We start from the raw sequence: 27639 nt of genomic DNA, 5'->3' as shown, positions 1-27639 counted from the left end.
TAGCAGAGTAAACTTTCACATAAGACAAATAAAAATGAAATACATCATGTATACTGGTAGGTGATCATATCGTGAATATATTTGCCAAGGCTTTTATTGCTTATGTACTCGAAGCATAGCAATCTGTGTTGTAGTACAGCCCAAATAGGCCTTCCAGTTGGTTGGGGTGTCAGTTCCCAATGTGATTCATCACAGTATCCTACAAACTGTACTACATTTCGATGCTTAATCCGTGTAAGGTAGCTGATCTCGTTCTCGAATGTTTTTTCATCATCTATATCTATTCCAAATAACTTCCTCACAACAATAATTTCTCCACTTGGAAAAAGTCCCTGTGTAAGTCAAACATCTTTCTTAGTAGATATAGTCTAACATTCCTAATGTGGAGAGAGAGAAAATATGGCCAAACCTTGTAAGACACTCCATATCCATCTCTTCCTAGCTCTGATTTTGCGGAAAAATTGTGTGTGATATCTTGCAAATATTTTAATTCAAAAACCGTCGGTTTAACTTTTAAACCGTCTAGATTCTTCTCCAATACATCATCATGTGCCCTAGCCAAGTTGTTGGGTTCGAAGGGCAAACTCAGCTTTTGCTGGACGACACGAAGAAGCTCCACGGAGCCTGGAATCACCTGCAGGTTAAGCACTTGTGTGGTTACCATCTTTCCAAATTTAGTTAAGAATGGGCAGTGTTATCAACATATATACATTTCTTGGAATGTTCATGCAATCTAATAAATTTTGCCCTTCAACTAAGATTGTAAAGAAAATACTTAATGAAAAATACCATCTGACCAACGAAAAAAATAGCGCGCTACAAAACTACCCCTCGATTCTCCCTCCGTTTTTATTTACTCTGCATATTAGAGTTGACTGAAGTCAAACTCGTTGAAGTTTGACCAAGTATATAGAAAAAAGTACAAACATTTACTATAGCAAATCTATATAATACGAAAGTACATTCAATAGTAAATCTAATGGTCTTGATTTGTTATTGTATAAGTTAATATTTATGTTTATAAATTTGGTTAAAGTTTACAAAGCTTGACTTTAACTAAACCTAATACGCGGACTAAATAAAAATGGAGGGAGTAACATCAATAGCCATAGTTCCTAGGAGCAATACATACAGGCAATCTCCTTCTGAATCCTAGTTTCTTTTGTTGGTGCTCTGGTCGGTGGTACAGTGGGAGACGGGGATACCCCAATTGATACTTTTGAATCCATGTTTCCTTTGGTGGTGCTCTTGCCGGTGGCACAACGGGAGACTTCGAGGGCATGGAGATGGCGCGAAGGAGGAAATGGGCATGTGGTGTGGAAGCAAGAATTACTTTGTGGCGGCGTGGTTGACGTCGTCCCTGCCAGTGCTAGGCTGGAGGAAGCCGCTGCCATGAGAAGATGATACCGCCGTTGCTCCCGACCAGATCCTACAGCCGCCGCTCACGACCAGATGATACCGCCGCTTCCGCTCACAACCCAATGTTGCCGCCGCCGCTCATCTCGGCTCGGAAGGGGAATAAGAACTAGGGTTAGGTCCTTGTCGTGTGAGAATCGTAGAAAAAGAGTGAGAAGGGTGTGACCGAGGGATGCTTTTGGCCTCTTAGGCCTGCTAGACTGTGGTTTTGTTATTTTTGCATCATCTGCATGCTACAACGTTACAAGTTACAACGTTATAGCGAGGCGTAGCGTGCTAATTACATATTAGCGCCGTAGCGGCTGAATTTGCCAAAATGTAGCGTCTTCTTTCCAAATACGCTATAATGGCCCTATAAAGGAGAAATAACATGCTATTTTATTCGTTCCATGTGACACAACATACTGAACTGGTTTCGGTCATTTTTATGACAAATTCTGACAAAACCATCATTTTTGAAGTATATGAATGGCCGGTTTCCTGAATACATTGAAGTTTCTCGCTACTGCCGAGCTGCTTCACCTCAGAAAATGTGTTGCTTGCATGTAATATCATTTTCCATCCAATGCATGAACGGAACCAATTAATCACCTTTAGTTCAAATCTTCACGTGAGCCACGAATATGCTATCAGACGGTTGTACACATGTTAGTACGTTAAACATCGTAGGCAAAGCTATTCTGTTATAGTAGTGCTATTCATCCGATGCATGTGCGACAGTAGATTTCCCTAGCGAGGATCCAGTCGCTGCTTGGATATAAAACATGGTACACGAAACAATTTTGATTCCGCTATGATACTAAATCAGAATAAAAGGGAAAACACACACAAGACAGTCTGTTGACATACTGGCACTGCCGCGGTGTAAAAACAAAAGGTAAGACGTATTGAGGCATACATCACTTTGTTGCACACATACCAGAACTTATGTAATGTAATTTACTGTAATACTAAGAACATTTAGAAAACCACCTCAACTATGCACGTATAATACTAAATGTTTTATTCACTATATAATCAAGTAGTCATAACTTTGCAAGTTATGTTCTCTCTACATTTCGTAGTGTAGTGTGCGTATAGATATTTCTAGAAGTCAATTTCTTAAATTTTGACCAAAGTTATAGAGAAAAGTATCAATATCTACACTATAAAACATATATTGTAGATAAAGATAAAATAATTTACCCATGTAGTTGGTCGAAATTTACTAAACTTGATTTTTGAAGAAAAATCTATACACACTATGTCATGAAGTAGTGGGAGTATTTCATAGTTAGTGAGCTCACATCAGTCGTTGTGTCAGCTACTGATATGGACTCACTAGATGCCTTCTGTCTCCTCTTGACAGTACTTACGCCCTTACGATTTTGATAGCAAAAATGCTAAACCTGCGTAAACTCTTACGTAGCCTTGCAAACAACCATTTCATCTCAACTAAACCATGTCTGCTGCTGTAAAACAAGGATCGCAGCTCAACGCATGGCGCAGGTGGCGTCCTCCAGCACGGCTGATGCCGCGACATAGCAGCTCATGTCAGTAACGGTGGCACGGCCTTACAGCGTGGTGGTTTCTATTCTTGCTACAACATAGCAGCGTTCTAGCAGCTTGCAGCAGTGCGCCCACCTATGCTTGAGAGTTGCGGTAGTGTCCGCAACGCCGCTGGAGCACCGGTGGCTGATCCCTTGCACTTGTTCCAAAAAAGGAAAGAAACACAAGACATCCACGCTTGACAGTTTGGTGCACGTACACATATATGTTCGAATTTTAGCAGTGTACCTTATTCTTCTATAAGCTTTCAGAATATAAAGTTGACTAGGACATCATATATAATGCTGACCGTACCTGGTCTCCCGTAGTAAGAACTTGAATTATATCCTTTACAGTAGGTCTTTTGGCCATGTCAACATCCACGCAACTGAGTGCTATGGTGATGCACTGTTTTACTTGTTTGGTATATTTTTTCATGGGCTTATATTTCGTTGTGGATGCAAATCTCTTCTCCCAGTTCCCAACCACCTACACATTTACAATAGTAGAAAGCTAGAATGATCAGAGGCAGGATTTTGTTTCTTTTCTTGTCAAGAAACAAAACTAGATTATCTTACCTTCTCTGTGAATTCCTTGGAAGATATTTCGGTAGCCTGGGGACAATGATTCTCATCGAAAAGCTTGAAATATGCACTAGTGAGTGGATATTCCCTATGACCCGTGACTATCTGTATTATTATTACACCCAAACTGTAGATATCTGCCCTGAAAGAGAGCATGCCATAGAGTGTGTATTCCGGTGCCATATATCCACTGCAAAAAAGTATTTAAAAGTGAGGCACTGCAGGTGTAAAAGGAGAGATGCAAAGTAGCTGAGAGAAAGAAAGACAATGGAGTTTCAAGAGGCATAGCTTACAGTGACCCTTTACGGTTATCCTTTATAACTAATCGTGTTTGTTGGTCCCCAAAGATCTTTGACAAACCGAAGTCCGCAATTTTTGGTGCCATTGAAGCATCCATCAATATGTTTTCAGGTTTAAGGTCTAGATGAACCATATGGCATTCCTCATGAAGAAACTGCAAACCTTTGCAAATACCTTTGATTATCCCATATCGCAAGTTCCAGTCAAGGCCCAAAGATTCATCTGCGGAAATTAAGGAACGGAACAAAACAAACGTGAAGTGCATTCAATCATTATAATTACAGTCTCGTAAAAATAAAGAAACAGAACAGGCTCAGTTATTTGGATATTTGAGTATACGCTCCGATACAAACTAGAATACTCTTTAACTTCAATTTATCTCAGAAAAGTAACTAAAATGACTTTTTCAGATGGAATGTTCTCTTTAGTTTTTCATAGGGCGAAATTTGTTGTTCGTGATGGAACAATAACAAGGTTTTGGGAGAATACATGGTTAGGAGAGTCGCCTCTAGCCCCTCAGTATCCCTCTTTATAGAATATTGTGCAACGTAAGGAGGATTACGTGGCTACAATATTACATGCGGTGCCTTTGAATATCCAGTTCAGGAGGTCTTTAGTAGGGGAACGTTGGAATTCCTGGCTACACTTGGTGCGGAATTGATGGATGTTCAACTTTCAGACCAACCGGACTGCTTTCACTGGAAGTTAACGGGAAATGAAGTGTTTACGGATAAATCTACGTACTTGGATCTAATTAGCTCTGGCCCAATCCCAAGATCGATACAAATTTGAAAAGTAAAGGTTCCCTTGCGAATCATAATTTTCATGTGGTTTGTCCACAAGCGGGTAATCCTTACCAAAGATAATCTGCTAAAGCGGTGATGGGTAGGTAGTGCACGATGTTGTTTTTGTGATCAAGACAAAGCAATACAACACCTCTTCATAGATTGCCCTCTCGCGAAATTACTTTGGCAAACCATTCATATAGCCATTAACATTACTCTTCCAGCTAGCATTGATGCGTTGTCGAACGGAAGTGCTAAAGGTTTCATGTGATGCTGACCTCAATGAACCAGACCTCGAGAATTCGTTCATCCCTTCGCTCCGAGGATTGGTCGAGTACTTGGCCACATGCATGAGTATGCCTGTTGCCGGGATGTCCCATTAAAAAGGCAGGTCCCATATTCGGATTAGAATATGCGCGCTACTTTGGTCTATATGGAACTACATGAACGATATATGATATTTAAGAGGCAAAATACATTAAATTTCTTGCAGGTTATTTTCAGAGCTACGACATGGATCCCTACGTGGTTGTTACTCACTCCTATGGACTCCGGCGAGCATTTGGTTACTAGGTGCAACCAATAAGAGATGGTAGCATGGGCTATTTTCAACCGGTTTGGATGGCGGTCTCATAATTTTTCGATAAAGGGCGCTTTTATTAACTCAAAATGTAGCATCAAGCGGATACAAAAGATCATGAGTACCACCCGACCTCTGCATAACTAGGATGCACATAGCCAAACAACAAAAGTATGTCAAAAGGAAAAGTAATAAAAAAGACAAGTCGACAACAGTAGAGTCCTACAGACCGATACTATGCCTATGTCAAAAATGGAGGTAGATCGATTCGGAGGTTATGATGCCACCCATGTTGGGAAAAAACCTACATAGCCGCCTGCTCCAACCGTGTACACACCGCCTTGAACAACTATTGGTGCTCCGGTCGTTGTAGCGTAGACCACATACGAAGCAAGTGCGTACAACGGAAAATAACCTGTAGAGGAGAAGCATAGTGCGGTCTCATAATAGGATAGGTGTTTAGTCACTTTGTCCTATTTTCCAGCCGGCTGTGACTATGATTTTACTTTGTTTTCACTTTTCTCTTTGCTCCTTTTGCGAGCTGTACTTGGATGTCAGACCTTGTTATTTTGTGCCACTTTTTTAATAATACGGCGCATGCATTTTTCGGATGCAGAGGCCGGGGTAATCCTCCTTTTCAAAAAAATATTCATAGGCGCATTCTCTGCATGGGCGTGGCTGAAATGATATATAGCTCTACAATAGATATACTGCTCTGCTATGAAGTAATTGTCCGTAGGCTTGCCTGATATGAAACAGTTTGAGCTGTGTTCCAGAAAATAAATTTAATTAAAAACACAAAGATAAACAAATTGTATAATAATGGTTTGGGAAATCATACCAGAAATATACTTGTCAAGGCTTTTGTTGGGCACATACTCAAAGCATATCAACCGTTTTGGCGTTTCGGCCCAAATAGGCCTCCCAGTTGGTTGCGGTATCAGCTCCTGACTTGTTTCAGCACAGTAGCCTAAAGTTTGCACTACATTTATGTGCTTGATCCCTGTAAGATGGCTCACCTCATCTCGGAATTCATCATCTCTTAGCTGACGTATTTCAAATAGCTTCTTCACAGCAATAATTTCTCCAGTCAGAAAAACTCCCTATGTTTGTAAGTTAAAACCGGTACGATATGTACATCTAATATTTGAAAAGGGGAGTGGAAGAAATGGTGGCATACCTTGTAAACCACTCCATACCCACCCCTGCCGATTTCTGAGTTAGAGGAAAAATCATTTGTGATGGCTTTTAAAATAGCTCGTGTCAGAACCTTTGGGATCAAATTGTCGGGTTCAAATGGGAAGGAGAGGTCGAGCTTGTCGACATCCAGAGGCTGACTTTGTAGTTGTGCATCAAAACAACATCTAAATTAACCTCATCAACCATGTTCCCTCCCTCTACTTTGAACATGTCGGTAGATATATCCTCAGCCGCAAGGCCATCTTTTACTTTCGTGCTCTGCAAGATGAATGCGTAGGCTTGCTGCATATGTTCCGGTGCCTTATGCTGAGATTGCAATGTTATCGTGACAATGCACTTGGACCATGGCAGCACAACACCTTTGTTTGGCTCTGTGCAGTATGGCAGGGGGCTCGTAGTTTTGATGTTGAAGGCAATGTAAGCACCTGTCTCGTTACTTAACTCAACCGAGCTTGATATCTCCTTGTTAAGCTGAAAAGGGAAGTGAAGCTCGAGTGGCTCGATCCCAAGCATATCATCCTTCATGTAAGGGCTTACCTGCAAAAAAAGAGCACAAATGACCAAGGAAAAACACATTATGAGCTTCTTTTGTTCGCAGGATTCTCAAAATGCAGGAATAGGAAAAATAGGATATCAATGCTGGTGCAAAACAAAGGATTGATAAACTTACAAACTCTATCAACTTTGGGGTGTTATTCACAGGAATAGGAAGAACACATGAATCATATTAAATATGATCAAATGAAAGTCAAACTACATTGAAATGTATAGTGAGAATGTTATTATGGCACCATAAGGATCATAGCCTGGTTCTTCATAAGTGAGAATTCTAAAAAGAGCTAAGTGAATGTTGGGATTCCTATGTTTCTCCTTTGAAAGTGAAATCAAAGGGAAATTTGCTCCATCATTTTTTCCCATTCCTTTGAATCAAAGGTATGAATGGTACGGCCATAGAAAAAAAATTCTATTCCTACATTTTTCATCCAGTTTTCCTTTTGGACCAAGGGAGCCCTAAGGCTGCATTCAGTTAACAGAAAATTTTGCATAAATTTTAAAGGAAAATTGTTCCTGTAGGAATTTTCTCCTTCATGGCGTTCGCAACGATGAATAATTTGGAACTCTAACTATATGGAATCAAAGAGAAATAAGCGTAAGCCAGTCAAATGTGTTATATAGAATAGGACTACTAATTATATTCTGATAGTATTAAACAATAAAAAATTTGCTCTGGAGGTCTATTAATTTGGAACTGTTAACTATATGCAATCAAAGATCATTTGCCATGTACAATACTTAAATAGATGAATGATTACAAGGTAGTGTTCTTGGACAGCTCACCTCACTGGTTTTACCACTTGCTTCTTGTGGTTCGGCGTCAAAAACCACATCCAAATTTACCTGATCAACCACGTTGACCACCTCCTTCAAGAACATGCTTATTGTTATATCCTCAACTGCGTAGCAATCATTCACTTTTGTGCTCCACACAGTAAGTTCATTCGTATGATGCCTATATTTCTGAGCCTTCCCCTCCAGCTGCACTGTTATTTCAACATTACATTTGGATTGTGGTGGCATAAGGCCTTTAGGTTGTTGTGTTGAGTATTGCAATCCGCTCAAGTTTTCAACAATGAAGGCAATGTAAGAGCCCGTCCCATTGCTTAGCCGAAGTGTGCATGCCATTTGTTTGTTAACCTCAAGAGGAAAATGTAGTTCGAGTGGCTCAATTCGAAGCATATCACCTTCAGAGTAAGGGCAAATCTACAATAAAAGAGCAGGAGAACATACATGTGTTAGAAGAAGTAAATAAACAACTGGAGGTAAGTAGTCAAAAGCTAACAACTAAGGACCAGGGAGCTACCTGTCTCGATGTATTTTCATCGGCATTGCTGATTTTTCCATTAGCACCTTCAATTTCTCTTGTAATATGTATCATATCCCACATATAAGGTCGTTTGGATGGGTCAATTTCCTGGCATTGTAACCCAATTTCAAGACATTTTGCTACTTGTTGGGAAACCAACGGTGTTTCCTTCCCTGTTTTCTTCCATCTGTGCCTCCATCTCCTAAGTACCTATTATTCCACAAATGTGATGTAGAATAAGTCAAAAAAATTCACTAAAAAACTCAAGTGTTGAGACAAATAACTGCAAACCAGCATGTAAAGGTCTCTATCCTCCACACAAAATTAGGCGATGTGTGCATAGGACCGATGCAAAAAGTGTAATGAAAAAAGTTTTAGTTCCTAATATCATCACCCACCCCCAGATCTTTTCCCGAACCAAGCACCCCATGTGCTCTGTTTACTTAAAAGATGAAGGGATCAGAAGGAGTGATATATACAAAGAGGTGCTAGAGATAAATGTGGATGACAATACGTATAGATTTTCTCCCTGCATGACGTAATGGAGGTGTGGGTACTGGTTCGTGAATCTGAATATTGTTGAGTTGTATATATAAAAAAGGTTCTACTTTTGTTGGTCTTTCTAGTAGCGGTGGGGGTGGTTGGTTTCCTCAAATTGGTTCAGTTTACCATTACTATCGCACACGGAGTTATGGTTGGGTCCCACAGGTTGTCTCTCACTGTCTTGTTTATCGATCACATCAAAGATAACAAACAAGTGCTTACAAAAAACCTATAGCCAAGGGCTCCCTAAAAAAACTTGTAATGCCACTCTTTAAGAAGGGAAAAACAGAATAATCAGCTGTGACCCGAAAAAAAGTCCTTTTGTAGCTCATCATTTTTGGCAAAGATAGCAAATTTTAATATGAAGGAGGACAAAGAAACAATAGCAACATGGTCCAGGGAATCTAGCGTTCCAATCACAATGGTGGGCCATACAGTCGCGACTCATAATGGAAAAGAACATATACCTATTTACGTAACAAATCCTATGATAGGTCGCAAATTGAGGGGATTCGTGCCTACTCGGCATTTCGCGAGTTATGGATGCAAGAAATTATACTAAATCTCGCCGTAAATGAATTTTTAATAGAAAGATTAAGGAGAAAAAAAAAAGATTCAACAGATAGAAATACCGAATATCTTAATAGAACAAGATATTGGGTATTTATGTCTTTTCTTTCTTCAAAAATTCTTATATGTTAGCAGAAAAACCTTATCGATTAATAGATAGAACTTCAACAGAGCTAAATCTAGAGGGAAATTGTGAGCATGACGTTCGTGCATTACTTCCATGCCAAGGTTAGCAAGGTTGATGATAGCAGACCAAGTATTAATAACACAGAATTGACTATCAAAACTACAGATTGGTTGAAATTGAAACCATTTAGGTTGAAAGACATAGTACTTGTACTTAAATAAGTGAACCAAATTCCTACTACAGGCCAAGCAACCAAGAAGTGTAAAGAACGAGCATTGTTGAAACTAGCATATTTGAAGATTAATCGGCCATAATAACCATAAGCAGCCACAATATTGTAAGTCGCTTCCTCTTGACCAAATTTGTAACCCTCATTAATAGATTCATTTTTCAGTAGTTTCCCTAATCAAACTAGAGGTTACCAAGGAACCATGCACACCACTGAATACGGAACCGCCGAAAACACCAGCTAGACCTAACATGTGGAATGAATGCATAAGGATTTTGTCCTCTGCCAGGAATATAATCATAAAGTTCAAAGTACCAGAGATTCCTAAAGGCATACAATCAGAAAAGCTTCCTTGATTAATAGGGTAAATCAAGAAAATAGCAGTAGTAGCTGTAACAGAAGCTAAAAACACACCAACCTGACCCACACCTATACCACTCCATTACAGGCATCGAGAAACACCTGGGGTCGGTGCTAGGCTATGGGCCAACAATGTAGGTAGCCCACGCAGCAAGGTAAGCTCGTGGGCAATACGGGGAGGCATGGAAATAGAGAAATAACACATGGGCTCGCCCAATGCGCAAAACGACCAGGTGGCTGCTGCAAACCATAGTTGGCTAAGACAAGGAACGTGACGTCAGTTTTGGGCAGCTTAGTCCAATTCATTGGATGGGGAAGCTCAAAAAGGTTAGAGTCCGATGGGAAAGCTGGTTTGTGGCCGCGATTACCATGGTGAACGGCTACGCCGGTAGCTGTAGCGGTGCCACCGACGGCATGGGAGTCAGAGGAGGGGAAGGAACAAGGGGACCCATTATTATGGGGTTGGAGGGTGCCCACAGCTGGCTTAGCTAGAGGTTGCGGCGGCAGCAACTACCATGGCGAACAGCGACACCGGTGGCGCTAGGGACTTAGCTAGTGGCGTGGGAGCCATAGGTGGGGTAATGATTATGGGGATGGGAGGTGGGGACCCATTCTCGCGGCGTCGGGGGCGAGACATAATAGGAGAAGAGAGTCGGGGAAGGCGAGAGAAAATACCGAGACTTGCTCTCCTCATGGCTGGTGTAAGTTTTGAGGGATAAATCCTTAAATATTTGAGGGATTATAAGTATATAGGGGAAGGGCTAGATGGAGTTTAATTTCCTAAATGAATGTTTTAGGGGATTAAAGTATTACTAGCAAACATGCCCATTCGTTGCTATGTGAGCGAAAATAACCCTTGTAAAAATGCAGTGAAATATTTCGTGATGTCACACAACCAAGAACATGATAAGTGATATGATTGTTGAGTGTACTCAAGGTGTTTCTAAAAATCTTTATGGGCACAATTTTAAACAATATAAAAATAAACATAAAGTCACTTGTTTACATAAAGCTTTTATCAACAGTTAGTGTACTTCATCATACATTAGTTCGTTATTGTGCACCGTGCCAAATATAAAGAAGATTATGCACGTATTGTAACCGTTAGCATATGGTAGATGGTAGGAATCAAGATCACCTATGATGCCAATAGTATATTTGATGATGTTATCAAACTACCTTATCCATTTAGTTCAAATGGTCACTAGTAGAAAAAGGGCCATATCCCAGTTCGTGAGGGCCATTTATCCCGGTTCCCGAACCAGGACTAAAGGGTCATTACTAAAGCCCTATACCTTTAGTCCCGGTTCGCCCAGGAATCGGGATAGATGGGGCTCCACGTGGAGAGGAGCTCGGAGTGGTTTATAAGCCCCACTGCAGCTGCCCTCTTGAGCTCCTCTCAAATGCAGGCTTACTGGGCCTAATCACACACTATGTTGCATGTGGGCTTACTGGGCCTTCTGCTGGACTGAATCCTGGCCCATGGTTGGGTTTCTAGTCGTATTCAGGCCATGGTGGCCCAGTACGTGGCACTTTTTTATTTTTTTGTTTTCTTTTTTGCTTTATTTATTTTATTTTGTTTCTAATTACTGTTGCTATTTTTATTTATTTTATTAAAGTTTATTTATTTTTCTTTTTAAAGTTTATTTTGTTTCTACTTATTTATTAAAGTTTATTTTGTTTCTAGTTATTTATTAAAGTTTATTTTTTTCTACTTATTTATTTTCTTTTCTTTTTTTGCTTTTTAAATTTAATTTATGAAAATTATTTTTTAAATTTTTTTATTTTTTCTCTACTTACTGTTGCTATTTTTATTTATTTCATTAAATTTTATTTATTTTACTTTATTAAAGTTTATTTTGTTTCTACTTATTTATTAAAGTTTATTTTGTTTCTACTTATTTATTATATTTTGTTCCTACTTATTTAAGCATCTCATTGGTCCCGGTTCGTGGCATGAACCGGGACTAAAGGGCAGCCTTTGTTCCTTGTTGAAGCCACCAACCGGGACCAATGGTGGTGGGTCAGGAGCGAGGCTCATTGGTCCCGGTTCGTCCCACCAACCGGGAGCAAAGAGGCCAGACGAACCGGGACCAATGGGCCCATGGGTCCCGGTTCGTGACTGAACTGGGACTAATGGGCTTATATGGCCCGAACGTAAGCCCTGTTTTCTACTAATGGGTGTAGGAATATATATAATAGGCCTTTCCAAAATACCTCATATAAAGAAGTTATAAATTAGTTTTGCACCCTAAACATACTTTTGGAAATGTTTAACATGCAAGTTAATAGCATATTTGAAATCTACATATTTTTCTGTGGGATTTTCATATATAATATGTTAGATTTGGAGTTAGGGTTTGAAAGATATTACTATTTAAAAAAGCACTTGAATATGTCTGGAAAAGAAACAAAATAAACCAAAGAGTTGTTGGGGCCGAAGTTGTAACATTTTGCAGCCCATATGCCAAGAATCCAGAGAAGCAGCAGCCGATCCCTCATGGACGCCATCACCGTCACTGTTATCCTCCGTAGCGCGCAACCGTCATGGTTCCCCATTTCTCACGTCGGATCTGAGGCCGGAGATGCAGAGGAGCCCAAGGACCCTTCTCGGTCCAGGCCCAGCACCGACCATGTGGACGGTCCCTTGGGAAGCAGTGGGAGCCTTCTCATCCCCTTCCCGTTATCGTGTCCCATGTTGGAGATGTTGGATCAGGAGCAGGAAATGGGCATTGGTGTGGCCAGCCCCTGCCAAACCAAGGTTTGGCAGTTTGGTCTGTTAGACTGTATATGGATACGTAGACTTGTGTATACGTGTTGTATTTGTATTTGTACCCTTTGATACTTATATAATGAGATAGCCGCACCCCCCAACGGTGTCGAGCAGTTGCCCCCAATATTCTAGTTTTACATGGTATCAGACTAGGGTTCCCGTCTTCCGCTGCACCCCTTGCTGCCGCCGCCGCCTCCGCCGATCGCAGCCGCCGCTAGCCCGATGGCCTCCGCGCACTCCGCCGCCGCCTCGGTTTCCTCTCCTGTTGGCGCGCCCATTGCTCCCTCGTCGCCCTTCCTCGCATCCCCCCCCCCCCCGCTCGCCACGGCTTGGCGGCAGCCGTCGCTGCCCGCCGAAAGCCATCTGCAGGGCGGGCAGGGCGGGCAGGAGCAGGGCGGGCCGAGCCTGCCCCAGCCGCCGATCGCCACTGGTAGCGCCTCGCCCTCGACCTTCGCCTTCGCGCCACCGCCCTCTCGCGGCGCTGCACCGTCCGCCTACGGGGCGGCTCCCCAACCCTACGGAGCCCTCCGCCCTACTATGGCGCTACCCCGACCTACGCTCCGTAGTACGGCGCCCCTGCACCAACCTACGGCGCCGCGCCACCAATGCCTCCTACCTGGCCGATGCCTCCGCCGTCACAGATGGCGCCGTCGCCCTATGGCACGGCCTACGGCGCCGCGCCCGCCGTGTCTTCGGTGGCCACGCCGGGTTCGGTCGATGCCCCTTCCGGTCCTGGCTACGAGGCGTCCTTGGCCCTCGCTCCCCATGATGGGCAGAACATGGGTCCCCATGCGGGTTATGCTCCGGCGCCATCGCCGTTCTACTTCTCGCATCTTCTTCCGGTGAAGCTTACACCGGACAACTAACTATCCTGGCGGGCGCAGGTGCTACCTCTCCTACGGAGTCGCTACTTGGAGGGCTATGTTGATGGCTCTATCCCGTGTCCGCCGCCGTATCACCCCGCTCATCATGTGTGGGTGGCCCAAGACCAGGCGATACTTTCGGCCATCCAGTCCTCGCTGACTCCGAGCGTGTCGTCGCTTGTCATCTTCGCTGCGACATCCCGGGAGGCTTGGTCTGCACTTCACAGCAGTTTTGCCTCTCAGTCTCAGGCGCGTGCTCACTCTATCTGCACTGAGTTGGGGGAGACCAAGCTTGGAGGCCTCACCATCACGGAGTACTTCAACAAGATGTCAGGACCTGCAGACACGCTGGCCTCCATTGGCCAGCCCCTTGGAGATGAGGACTTCACCACTCATGTGCTCAATGGCCTCGATGATGACTATGACAATCTCATTGAGAACGTCCATGGGCGCGAGGCGCCTCTCCCGCCACGGGAACTGTATGCGCGGCTCCTTGGTCGCGAACAGCGCATCAAAGCGCGTCGATCTACTCCGAGTTTTGCCTCTGCTAACGCCGCAACCCGTGGCAAATCGCAGAAGCCGTCGCTCCCTGCCAAGACGGCGGGCACTTCTCAGCCCTCATGGGGAGCCGCGCCGTCCATCACAGGGGGATCGCGGCCGGTGGCTTGCTGCCCCAGTTGTGGTGCTCAGCAGGCGTGCCAGCTGTGTGGGATTGAGCGCCACGTAGCTTCTCGCTGTCATCGCCGCTACAAGAAAGATTTCCTTGGCCTCGGCAACAATGGCAAGGGGAATGAAAAACAGGCGGCCGCTGCGGTGGTGGGTCATGAGCACGGGCGTACTCCATCCTACTCGATTGATCCCTCGTGGTACATGGACACGGGAGCTACCAACCACCTCACCAACGACATGAGCAAGCTCTCGTCCAGGAGCCATATCGCGGTCATGATCAGGTGCACACCGCTAACGGAGCAGGTATGCGCATCTCCCATGTTGGTCAGGCATCCCTTCTTGGACACAATTCACGAAAACTGCATTTATCTAACATCCTTCGTATTCCCACTGCTTCACGTAGTTTGTTGTCTGTTCCACAACTTACTCGTGACAATAATGTCCTTGCTGAATTTCACCCTTTTCGTTTCTTTATCAAGGATCGGGACACGAGGGCCGTTCTGCTTAGCGGTCGTCTTCACCGTGGCTTGTATGCACTTGACGCGCCAACCGCACCTCCCATGCAGTTTTCTCCTCAGGCGTTTAGTGGTGTTCGTGTCTCACCTACACATTGGCACGCGCGACTTGGCCATCCTGCCGCTCCCAGTTGTGTTAAATAAAACTGCTGAAACTATTTGTGATGCCTGTTAGCAGGGCAAGAGTCACCAACTCCCGTTTTCAGAGTCTAGTCGTGTTGTGAAACATCCTCTTGAGCTTATTTTTTCCGATGTATGGGGTCATGCCCAAACGTCTGTTAGTGGCCATAATTATTATGTCAGTTTCATTGATGCTTACAGTCGGTTTACCTGGCTCTATCTTATTAAGAAAAAATCTGATGTGTTTGATGTGTTTATCCAGTTTCAAGCACATGTTGAGCGTCTCCTTCGCCAGAAAATTATTCATGTCCAAAGCGACTGGGGGGGTGAATACCACAACCTCAACTCGTTCTTTAACAAGCTTGGGATTACACACCGTGTGTCTTGCCCCCATACGCATCAGCAAAATGGGACTGCCGAACGTAAGCATCGTCACCTTGTAGAAACCGGCATCACTTTGTTAGCCCATGCCTCCGTACCTTTTAGGTTCTGGAGTGATGCTTTCTCCACTGCCTGTTTTTTGATCAATAGGCTTCCTTCACGACTACTGAATATGAAAACCCCATTTGAACTCTTGCTCAATGAAATCCCAGACTACACCTTTCTCAAAGTCTTCGGGTGTGCTTGTTGGCCTCATTTGCGTCCATATAATAAACATAAGCTAGAGTTTCGGTCGAAAAAGTGCGTTTTTCTTGGGTATAGTTCCCTTCACAAAGGGTACAAATGCCTACATGTTCCCACCAATCACGTTTACATTTCTCGTGACGTTGTTTTTGATGAGAATGTGTTTCCCTTTCGTGCACTTCCGAATACGTCTATCACTCTTATGCCAGACGCTTCTTCTACCACACCTCTGCCTGATCAATTTGTGGATGTTGCATATGCTCCTGTGTTGCTCCCTAACCATGCTGCAGGTGTTGGCCGTGGCGCTCGTCTCGAGCTCCTTGAAGAACAAGCACCGGCACGTCCGGAGGACGACCACGTGCATGGGGCATGCATATCGGGCGGCACACCGCAACCCGCAAGAGCTGCGCCCGCGGCTGCCTCGCGGGCATCGCCCGACCCCGCTCCGCGAGCGGCGTCCTCGCCCGCCTCGCAGGAGGTTGCTCCTGGGCCAGCCACGCCAGGCTCGCCTGGGCCGGCTTCGGCTCCCGATGGGCCGGTCACCCCAGGCTCGCCTGCTTCTTCGGCACTCAGCGGCTCCGGCGTGGGCTTGGGCGACGTGGCCGTGTCGGGCGCCACACCGCCCGCCTCCCCGACGCCCAGTGGCTCCGGGCGTGAGCCTTGGCGACTCGGGGTCGCCTTCTTCGTCGCCTGCATCATGCCCTGCGTCGTCACCACAACCTGTTGCTCCTCGACCTCGCACGCGCAGTCAGACCGGTGTCTTTCAGCCTAAGATCCGGACCGATGGGACTGTTGCATGGCTCGCCGCGTGCATGGCTCATGCTGCCGCGGATCCCACTGCTGAGCCTCGCCACTTTCAGGCTGCGCTAGGCATTCGCCACTGGCGTGCCGTGATGGAACAGGAGTTTCAAGCATTGCTGAAGAATGACACCTGGCAGCTTGTTCCTCCAGTGTCTGGGGTCAATATCATTGACTCTAAGTGGGTGTTTAAAGTTAAACGGCATGCTGATGGCTCCATTGAGCGTTACAAGGCAAGGTTAGTGGCTAAGGGCTTCAAACAGAGGTATGGTCTTGACTATGAAGACACGTTTAGTCCAGTTATGAAGCCTACTACCATTCGTCTGCTACTATCCCTTGCTGTTACTCGAGGATGGTTTCTCCGCCAGCTTGATGTGCAGAACGCTTTTTTGCATGGAGTTCTGGAGGAGGAGGTTTATATGCGTCAGCCACCCGGGTTTGTTGATCCTGCACGTCCTAATCATCTCTGTCGTCTTTTTAATGCGCTCTATGGTCTTAAGCAGGCTCCCCGTGCCTGGCATGCACGTCTTGGTTCGGTTTTGCGAGCACTTGGGTTCATTCCTTCTACTGCTGACACATCACTGTTCCTTCTTGAACGCCCTGAGGTTACGATGTACTTACTGGTCTATGTTGATGATATTATTCTCACCAGTTCCTCGGATTCTGCGGCAGACCGCCTTCTGGTTGCATTGAGTGGTGATTTTGCTGTCAAGGATCTCGGTGCTCTGCACTTCTTCCTTGGTCTGGAGGTGTAACGGTCTTCTGCTGGAGTCACTCTTACTCAGAAGAAGTACGCTCTGGATTTGTTGCGTCGTGTTGGTATGCTGCAGTGTAAACCTGTCGCTACTCCTATGTTTGCCACTGATCGTTTGTCTGCTTTTGATGGTGACCCTCTCTCCTCTGATGATGCCACTGAGTACCGCAGTCTTGTTGGAGGCCTGCAGTATCTTACTATCACCAGACCAGATGTCTCTTATGCAGTCAATCGTGTCTGTCAGTTTCTTCATGCGCCCACGACATCCCATTGGTCCGCTGTGAAGCGCATTCTGCGATATATATGCCTCACTGCATCTCATGGTTTGCTTCTTCAGCGTGCGCCGTCTTATGAGATCTCGGCCTTCTCTGATGCTGACTGGGCTGGTAGTCCTGATGACCGGCGATCCACGGGGGGGTATGCAGTGTTTCTTGGTCCCAACTTGATTGCCTGGAATGCTCGCAAGCAGGCTACGGTGTCTCGCAGCAGCACATAAGCCGAGTACAAAGCAGTTGCTGATGCGACAGCTAAGATCATTTGGGTTCAGTCCTTGCTGAGGGAATTGCGAGTTCCTTCAGCTCACTCTCCAGTGCTTTGGTATGATAACATTGGTGCTACATACTTATCATCTAACCCAGTGTTTCATGCTCGAACAAAACATATTGAGGTTGACTATCACTTTGTTCGAGAGCGTGTTGCACAGAAGCTGCTTACCATCAAGTTCATATCATCAAAGGATCAACTTGCTGACATCTTCACGAAGCCTCTTCCACAACCACAGTTTGTAGGCTGCAGGCACAATCTTAACTTAGTTTGTACTTCAGGCCATAGTTAAGATTGAGGGAGGGTGTTAGACTGTATATGGATACGTAGACTTGTGTATACGTGTTGTATTTGTATTTGTACCCTTTGGTACTTATATATAATGAGATAGCCGCACCCCCAAGGGTGTCGAGCAGTTGCCCCCAATATTCTAGTTTTACATGGTCATATGCGGTTTTGATGTGAAATCAAAAGTTGACGGGTTCCATCTCAGCAACGATGGTGCCCTCATGTGCTATTTTCCTCCTTGGAGTTGTCGCAAAAGAACTTTGCTCACAACACACCGTGAATGGTGATCAACTTTGGCAGTGTAAGTCAGCATGGGCCGGGGACGACGTTGTCAACTTCGAGAGCGCATGGGTGAGTCAAACAAGCTGGTGGCGTCGGGTTACCGGTGTTCCTATTTGCTGGATAACGCCACTGGCCTAGTTTAGCTAGGTGATTGTCCTGTTTGTCAGTGTTTTGCACCATCTTCTTTTATCAACCACACTCTATATAGTTTCTCACCAAGTTACCTCATAAGCTGGGCAAGTCTCGTGAAAAACAGAATAAACAACGCCCACAAATTATGTTTCCTAAGAGGAAAAGAACCCTCGTAGTAAATTTCATTGTGGATAAATTCTCTGTCTCGATACTTCCTAAATCCAGCGGAGTGACATATAAGTAACCTGATGTGGTATACCATACAATTTACAGCTTAGAGAGAGCGAGAGTGGTCTAGGGATTTTGGGAAGCCAGGATGGGCATCTTGCACTGTGTATTACTCCCTCTGTGACCTAAAATGTCTTATACAATTTTACATAGGGAGTAGTATTTAACTAGAGACGCATTCCATCCAATACCATAATATGCAATTAAGTAGGATAAGTCCAAAAAAAAGATAACAAATATGCAAGGTAGAAAGGATATTTATAAAAAGATATTGCCCGCATGGAGAGCTTAAGCTTCTTACATTGCTTTTGTTAGGGACCTCCCGTTGTCCCGTCACCAGTTCGATAATTATACAGCCTAAACTGTACATGTCTGATTTGAATGACATCTTTCCCTCATACGCGTATTCAGGAGCACAATATCCTCTACATACAAGGCCGGTACTTCAATACATTATAGCATCAAAAAATGTGGGTGCACATGTCAATAAAGCCAGTTATTTAGATGCACTTACAATGATCTGAAACGGTCGTTGCTCATGGTTTGTGACTTTTCATCAAGTCTCGATAAACCGAAGTCCGTGATTTTCGGCACCATATCATTGTCTAATAGTATATCGTCAGGTTTCAAAGACAGATGATATATTTGCTTTTCCTTGTGCAGATGATACAAACCTTCACAAATGCCTTTAATTATTTCATAACGTGTGTTCCATTCAAATCCCCGTAATTCATCTGCATAATGGAAAGAGTAGCATGGAGCCAAGAAATTTACAAACATTTGATTTATTCATGCTATAGATTGCACAAGAAATGACCCTCTACATTGTGTTCCAGTATATCTCACTTCTTGCCCACGGATAAACGTGTCAAAGATGAGTTAAAAATAGAAGAGGGCAAATAAGTAATGATAAGAGTTGCATGCAGTGACATACCGGTAATATATAGACTTCCATTGCTTATATACTCAAAACAAAGTAGTCTTTCTCTCAGCTCAGCGTAAACATGTTCTTTCAATCCTTCGATCTGTATGGCTATTTGCTCTGTGTTAGCACAGTAGCCAAGAAACCGTACCACATTTTTGTGTTCAGTGTTCAACAGGCAGTCAAGTTCACGATAAAATAATGTCTCTTTGATTGAATGCGTGCTCCTTATCCTCTTTACCGCGACGTCGCTCCCATTTGGGAGCACTCCCTGTTTAATCTCTCTTGTAAGCATTTAAAGAATACTCTATATCTAACTGAATTTGAAGTTGCTGTATTTATGCAATAAAGAGATGGAGTAATATATGAAGGTGGGTACCACACCCAATGGAGCACAACACTCATGCCACCAAAGGTGCACATGCTGGGAGAGATATTGTCTAGTGAGAGATATTGTGTACAGTGTGAGAGAGCTTTGCTGGTGCATGCAGAATCTGCATGTGAGACAGCTTTTAATAAAGAGTGAGAGACAGGTCGCCGGAGAGAGATATGTGAACAGTGTTTGAGAGAGAGCTCCCATGTCGCTCCCCGTAACGGCCCTGGAGAAACCCGAAACTGCCACCGCCGTGCCACCCAACCCCCTCACCGCCCGCGGAGGGCGCTAGCCCTTGTGGCGTCGGTGGCGCGCGGCCTTCCCCATCTGGTTTAGAGCTCGAGCGGCGCAGGGTGACTCGCCGGCGGAGATGTGGGGAGATGTGGGACCAACGTTTTGGCTACCGAATCCCAACAAAATTCCGAGGGTGGGCGAGAAACGATAAAATAATGTCTTTTTATTTTTTACTTTTTAGAAATGGAGGAGAACCCCCGGCCTCTGCATCTGAAAGATGCATGCAACCACTTTATTAATTATTCACACAAGACCTTACAAAGTCATACAAAAGTAAGACTAAAGCCACCGTCTAGGCAACATCTGTTGCTACTCCTATCCAGTTGATGAAGGGATGCTAATAGTCTGGGCCTAATACCAAACAGACCTCGCAGCCAAACCTATGTCTCTTTGATCGAATGAATGAATGTTCTACTTGTTTAGTGAGAGATATTGTCTAGTGAGAGATATTGTGTCACGGTGTGAGAGAGAGCTTTGCTGGTGCATCCAGAATCTGCATGTGAGACAGCTTTTAATAAGGAGTGAGAGACAGGTCGTCGGAGAGAGATATGTGAACAGTCTTTCAGAGAGAGCTCCCGTGTGGCTCCCCATAACGGCCCTGGAGAAATCTGAAATCGCCGCTGCCGCGCCATCCAATCACCTCACCACCCGCGGACGGCGCTACTTGCCCGTGTGGCGTCAGTGGCGCGGGGCCTTCCCCCATCTGGTTTAGAGCTCGAGCGGCGCGGGGGTGACTCGCCGACGTGCTCGCCGACAGAGATGTGGGGAGATGTGGGACTCGAATGGTCGTGGGAGGTCTTCTAGTTGCTTGTGGGGGTGGTCTGTGCGACCGTCATCAGTGCGCACGCGGATCTAGCACGGTCGCCAGTGCACACAACAGAGGGGGGCGTAGTGCGGCTAGCCGGGCGTGAGCGAGCATGGTGCTGTGCGCGAGCGGCCCCCTGGCTCCCGTGGAGGAGGGTCGGGCCTTCGCGAGGTTGCGTGGGCACTGGCTTGCATTGGCTTACGCTCATGCCGTGTGCGGTGAGATAGGTATGCGACTCGCTAGGGATGGTGGCCATGTTGCTTGCTGTCCGCGTGAACAGGATGGCATGAAGACTCCGGCTCTGCCGGAGGTGCAAGATCCGTAGGCGGCAGGGTGGGTTCTGTGGGCCTGCGCCAGAAGGTCCTTGCGGTGTGTCGTGGCTCGGCTGCGCAGGGGCGAGATGTGGCATGGTGCTGCACGTTGGAAGGTGCTAGGAAGGTTCGGCCTGCCGAATCAGGGGTCTTGGCAAATGAGGCTGCCGTTGAAAGTCATATTCCGACTGTGTCCGGAGTCATTGATGGCAGCGCCTACGGGCACTATTTACTTGTTGGAGTCGTCGATGTTGTCGCCCTCCATTCTTTTCCAACATAATTCGGGGAAAGCCCTAGGTCCGGTATCATTGATCAGGCGATGACGCCGTCAGTGGCTTTGCTCGGCGTCGTGCTTCCTCTTTGGGGCATCATTATGAAGTTGTACTCGGTTAGAGGGACTTGGGGCTTGTGAAGGTGGTCGGCGGTGGCTTGTGTGATATCTCCATGAGAGCAGCACAAGTGAGTCATGTTAGCCGACCTCACGGGATTGAAGTGGCATATGTTTGCTCTATCAGGTATGGCATTCCTCTTTGATGTCGTTGAGTTTCATGGATATGCTTGTGGTAGCCCAGATTGATGCGACAGTTTCGGTGTGTACTCTAATAGCGACGAAGGCGCTCGAGTGCCTGACCGGGTGTGTTGTTGGGTGTTGGCCTTCTGGTTTGTTGCTGGGTGGTGCTTTAGGTCTAGTTTAGAATTGCAAGTGTGGCTTTTACATCTCATAGGCCTAACTTTTGTTAAAATAGTTTACCTTATAAACTATTGCGAATCCACCATGGCCTATTTCTCGATCATCCGAGAAATTTTCTGTGATGTTCTTCAAAAGCGTGAATGGTAGGTTTGTCGGCTTCTCTCTTCCATCAAGTATATGCACCAGCACCTCATGATCCATTTATCTGCAGTGCAATCCATTTCAAACTAGGAACTTTCAATACTAACAAAAAGAAATGTTTGTTCCTACTAGACCACCGCTACATGGAGAACTGACAAATGACTGGATTACTGGTATACAGTTCTATAGCAGCATAAGCTAATTGTACAATAAAGTTGTCTATTGTAATTCATTCACACGCCAATAAATATTCAGGGTAACACTATTCTTATTATGCTACCATGATCATCTTTTGATGAAATAAGGAAATGAAAATGTCAGTTGCAACCGTGGTGTGGGTGCCTGAGTTTTATGCTTTATTTATGCATTATAAAAAATTCTACAAAACTAATAATGTTTGTGCATCATGTTAAAATATTCTTGTAACAAGGGCCGAGAAAGGTCCTGGCCAAGTTGAGCTATAGCACTAAGGTGGACCAAAATCCTGTAGAAAGCTAGCCCCAGACTTGGCTGTAGAAAATGTAAAATGAATGCTATTTGACAGATAAAAATAGCCTTAGTGTAGCATAAATTCATGCATATGTTAGTAAACAGATAAAAATCTGGCTCATAGTTAGGAAGCTACCCTAACAAGTCATGATTCATCTGTTTTTCAGATCAGAAAGCGTCATGGTAGGATTCAAAAGAAGCATATAGAAAATGTAAAATGAATGCTATTTGACAAGTATAAGAGCTCGAGCACTAAAACCTGGAAGATCTCTTCGGGGATCTAGACAGTGACTCGCATCCAAGTAGACGAGAGGCGCAGGAAGATTAGACTGGGTTAGTTTGGGGTTGCAGAGATAAGGAGGAGGAGAGGTCTTGGGGTTTCATACATAGAGATGAGGAGAGGTGCAATACGAGACGTTAAGTATGGTTGAGATCTATGGACATTTATTAACTAACATTGTCAGATTAGGGCGATGCACGTGATGGCTGACAGATCCCACCTGGGTAACCGCGGTTGTCTCGGTGTAGCTGAAAGTTTCAAGCGGATCTCGAGAAGGAAAAGGAAAAAGGACGACATGAACAGAATAGTTACATTTAACAAACTTCTTACGAGGACAATGCATGTGATGGCTCACAGTCACAGGTGCACCAGTAGGTGAGCAATTAAATATGGTAAATCTGAGAATATGTAGAGGCGGGAGGATAATACATTGCAAGAGGACATCAGCAGCACTACACTGCAATAGGAGATCAGCAGCACTGCAAGAGTAGGCAACTTCTCGGATGCCTCCTCTCCCTAAAACAAGTAGAACAAAATTAATTTCACATGGGAGTGCCCCCCTTGGGTTGTGCTTTATTAACTGGCCCGGCGTTCAAAGCATATTAGAAAAAACATGTCCTTGGTGCGCTCCATGACCATGTCAGGGCATCTCCAAGAGGTTGTATGTTAGTCTTGTTGATAAAATGTCCATGTCATCAACCAACAAGGTATCATACAACTACTTCAATGGGTTGTATCTAAGTTATCCAATAGATGATGAGAAAATAAATGTGATTGCTCTCTATTTCACCTTGGAGCTTATGCAAAGGTTGTTGGTTAATCTACATACAACTTTGCTCTCTCTCCGCATTCATTACATGCCACATCATCACTATGTCCTAGGTGGCAAATTTACCAACACCTATCTTACAACTGTTGGAGATACCCTCAGAAGGTTCACGCTACACCTTTAAATATCCATCCGTCTGAGAGGACCTAAGATTGTGCCGCTCTTGGTTAATCAAACAGTGTGGGGACAACATATGTCGGCATAGCCGGTCTGTTCTTGCGAAACAAATGCCACGGCTTCGGTTTTCGTATTGGCTCGTACTCTAAGTTTAGATCTAGCTTTAGTAGTGGACTCCTAGATGCTTGAGGTCCATTGGATGGCGCTGCCAAAAAGGAGAGAGATACTATTGTTCAATACTCTAGACCTGTGTAAACGTTCCCAATGTTCCGTTTCCACGTTATCAGTTGTAGGGCGCCTGTAAAGAAATGTACTTACTTCACGTGAGAGGATGCCCATGAACAGCTGCCGTTTGATCAGCAGTGCATACACAAAGTTGTTGGTGCAAGGATGTTTCGCCAACGACACAGATGGTGGGGCAGCGTTTAATTTTTTTTTAAAAAAAATTGGCAACTCTAACCCATAGATCCAAACAGGGCCAACGTTGGTCTCGGTGTAACTGAAAGTTTCAAATGGATCTCGAGGTCAAAAAGGAAAAAAGGATGGCATGAACAGAATAGCTACATTTAATAACTTCATACAAGGACAATGCATGTGATGGCTCACAGTCAAAGGTGCACAGGTAGGTGAGCACTAAAATATGGGAAATCTGAGAACATCCTATTTGGCTGCGCGTTAACAAACCCTATATGCACATAACTAGATTATGTAGAAGCAGGAGGAGAATGCATTTAAAGAGGAGAACGGCAGCACTACACTGCACTGCGAGTGGAGGCCATCAACTTATCACTGAAGAACGCAAGATATGAATGACCAAATACATGTTTATAACCAATAAAACATAACCCGTGCGCAAAAGAGATGGACAAATACAAGTCAGATTGCAAACAGTGGATCGAGCCGGTGGTTGGTGAAAAGAAAAGGAAAGTTAAAGCGAATCTATGCTATACATTTGAGGATGAACCTGGTGTTTTTTCCACCTTCATAGAAGGTGTCCTTGGGTGGTTTACAAGCTTGGTCTCAACGTGTGCCTTGAATCTTTGATTGCTTTGAGATTCATACCCTTCAGCACGACTTATTTCAGTTCTGATAGATAATTAATGCCAATAACTCTATGGTTATATAACATACTCGAGCAGCTCAAGATTCCTCGTTGATGTTGATCCTAAGGTTACATGCAACTTGCTGGCACTGCAAGCAATATCAAGGATCTAAACCTTTTTTAACCCCATTGGCTGTATATGTTTTCACATGTCAACATATGTATCTAAAAATAGAAAAAGTTTAAGCACCTGGGATTCGAAATGCCATATGGAGGGCAAAGTTTTACAACTACACCACTTCTTAGTATGTTGTTAAATAAGTGATTGGAAAAAATCAGTGCGTGTTTAGTGGTTTACCCCCTGTATTCAAAACCTTGATCACCCCCATTATTTATTTATTTCCTGTTTCTTTCTTTGTTTCTTACTCCTACCTACTGGCTACTAGTTTTGCAGAGATTGAGTTGGCAACTTCTTGGATGCCTCCTCTCGATTACAAGTAAAGAAACCCGAAGTTCACATGGGGCGCCCCCCCTTGGGTTGTGTTTTTCTAACTGGCCCGGTCTCAAGCATATTACAAAAACTTGTCCTTGGTGCGCACCATGACATGTCAGGAGGTTCACGTTGCCTCCTCAGATAGACCAATTGATTGAAGCCTACGAGTATGATGCTACATATAAAAATATGCATCCTTCTGAACGGAGCCTGCTGAGATTAAGCTCTTGATTAAACAAACGGTGCCGACAAAACAACAGTCGCAATGGTGGATCTGTGCTTGCTAAACAAATGGCAAAGCTCCGGTTTTCATACTGGCTCGTACTCCAGGGTTAGATCTTGCTTAAGCTTAGTAGTGGAGTACTATTAGAAAACATCTCTTTGATGCTTGTGGTCCATCAGATGGCCAAACAGAAGAAAAATATGGTTGAAGACTCTACGCACGGTCACCCATAAAGTACTCCACGCGAGAGGAAGCACACAAAGAGTTGCCATTTGATCAGCAATGCACACCGAAAGTTGTTCGTACTAAGCAAGGATGTTTCGGTCATTGTATTATCAGTCATGTTATTTTTCTTTCGCGGCTGATAACTGTAAGTGTTCATCAATGAGACAAATGGTGGTGAAGTGTTGGAGGAGGTGAAATTGGAGTTAACTAACAGTGCATTCCGGGTGCCGCTAGAGAAGCCGGAGGAGACACTAGATTGGTTGAACAAGAACATAAACACATTTTTTTGGAAAAATGCAAACAATTTTTGAAATTCCAAGCATTAAAAAAACATAAACATTTTTTAAAATTTCTGAAAAAAAAAGAAAAAACAAAAGAGAACAAAACAAAATTGGTAAAGAGTTGAATAGAAATAAAGAGGAAACAGAAAACCGGACCGGAACCTTCTAGAAGGGTTTAGGGTTAGGATGGAAAAAGACCCGTCTCATCTTGCCTCGCTCGGCTCCCTGTCCGAAACAACGACATCTTGACACAAAGGTGGTAAATATGAAATGCACACAAAGGTGTTGAATAGAAAGAGGCTCTCACCCGAAAAGCCTCCCCCCCCCCCCCCCCCCCGGTGCGGCGGCGCCGCACCGCACCGTGGCCAACCCGCCGGACCTCCTCTTCCTCCCCCAGCAAACGACTCTCCCGCCGCCACCGCGAGGGCGTCGCAGGCTAAGCCTGCGTGCCGCAGTGGCGGCAACGGCTATCTTCCTCGGCCGGCGATCAGATCTGGGTGATGGCGATTCATTCTGGCTTATTCAAGGGCGGTGTCGCGGGCCGGCGGCGACCATGGTTGTCGTCTTGGCGGCGGCAGCGACGAAATCGTGGGGGCGGCTAGGGCGCCCGATCTGGATCCATATCGGATCTGGATGGTGGTGTTCCTCAGGCCGTCATGCGTATTCTTTGTTCTAGTGCAGCAAACGGCCTCTAAACTAGGCCCGCGACATGAGGACGTCGGGGGCTCCGTCCGTGGGCGCGGAGGTGGAGGCCATCTTCTTCGCTGGAGGTGGTCGGCTGGAGGGTCGTGGCTTCTCGCATCCAGTCCCGGCGTCGAGCGGGGAGGCAAGGCTGCCGGTGAAAACCGTGCTATGACTCCGGTCATGGTGAGCGATGGCGGCGTTTTCGCTTCGTTATCTTGTTGAAGACATCGCCACTGCAGCTTCCGTCGACTTCCTTGCGCCGCTCTCGGTGAAAACCTAGACCCGGGGTTCCCGGATCGGATGATGGCGGCGCTTTTGGCGTCGTTCTCCGTCATGGGGGCATCGTTTTTGAGCAGTGGCTGGATGGAGGAGACAAGTGGTGGAGCGGTTTTACATTTACCACGTTGGTGATGGCAGATCTCGACAGCGTGGTGCAGTGGAGACTCGGCGCCCGATGCATGGTGATGGACTCACGCAGGAGGGTGATGTTGTCCGGTGTCGTGGTGGCGTCGACGACAGCGAGACCGGGCAAGGTAGATCCAGCAGTACAGCTCTAAAGATGGATTGGTGGCAGGTGGCTGCGGCGGCCTCATACCCGACATGAGTCTTGGTTGAGGAGCACGCTGGACTAGTGGGTGCCCATACCCGGCAGGCGTCCTGGTTGGGACCTCTGTTCTTAGATGTTAGGTTTGGCTGCGAGGTCTGTTTGGTATTAGGCCCAGACTATAAGCGCCCCTTCATCAAATGGATAGGAGTAGCGACAGA

General features: G+C 45.2%; 1 protein-coding gene across 7 annotated transcripts; it reads right to left on the bottom strand.

The window, feature by feature from the left end:
* Positions 1–23097, bottom strand: LOC123155788 (uncharacterized). Of its 7 annotated transcripts, none has more exons than XM_044573918.1 (13): positions 22960–23097; positions 22131–22275; positions 19609–19867; positions 19189–19408; positions 18976–19099; positions 8254–8466; positions 7731–8153; positions 6373–6929; positions 6034–6259; positions 3821–4049; positions 3522–3717; positions 3259–3432; positions 1–634 (listed from the first exon to the last, which is right to left on the bottom strand). In XM_044573918.1, exons 2-8 carry the CDS (start codon positions 22269–22271, stop codon positions 6471–6473), a joined length of 1839 nt encoding a protein of 612 aa, XP_044429853.1. In that variant the 5' UTR covers positions 22272–22275; positions 22960–23097; the 3' UTR covers positions 1–634; positions 3259–3432; positions 3522–3717; positions 3821–4049; positions 6034–6259; positions 6373–6470. The 7 variants fall into 7 exon arrangements, with proteins under 7 accessions (XP_044429853.1, XP_044429855.1, XP_044429856.1 ...); XM_044573920.1 differs by having other exon boundaries at positions 6034–6256; XM_044573921.1 differs by having other exon boundaries at positions 6034–6929; positions 19189–19279; positions 19349–19408.
* Positions 23098–27639: the final 4542 nt, after the last annotated feature.

This window comes from Triticum aestivum, chromosome 7B (genome assembly GCF_018294505.1).
Source record: "Triticum aestivum cultivar Chinese Spring chromosome 7B, IWGSC CS RefSeq v2.1, whole genome shotgun sequence".
NCBI classification, from domain to species: domain Eukaryota; kingdom Viridiplantae; phylum Streptophyta; class Magnoliopsida; order Poales; family Poaceae; genus Triticum; species Triticum aestivum.
The sequence above is the reverse complement of the archived record's forward strand: the minus strand, read 5'-3'. Positions and strand labels throughout refer to the sequence as shown.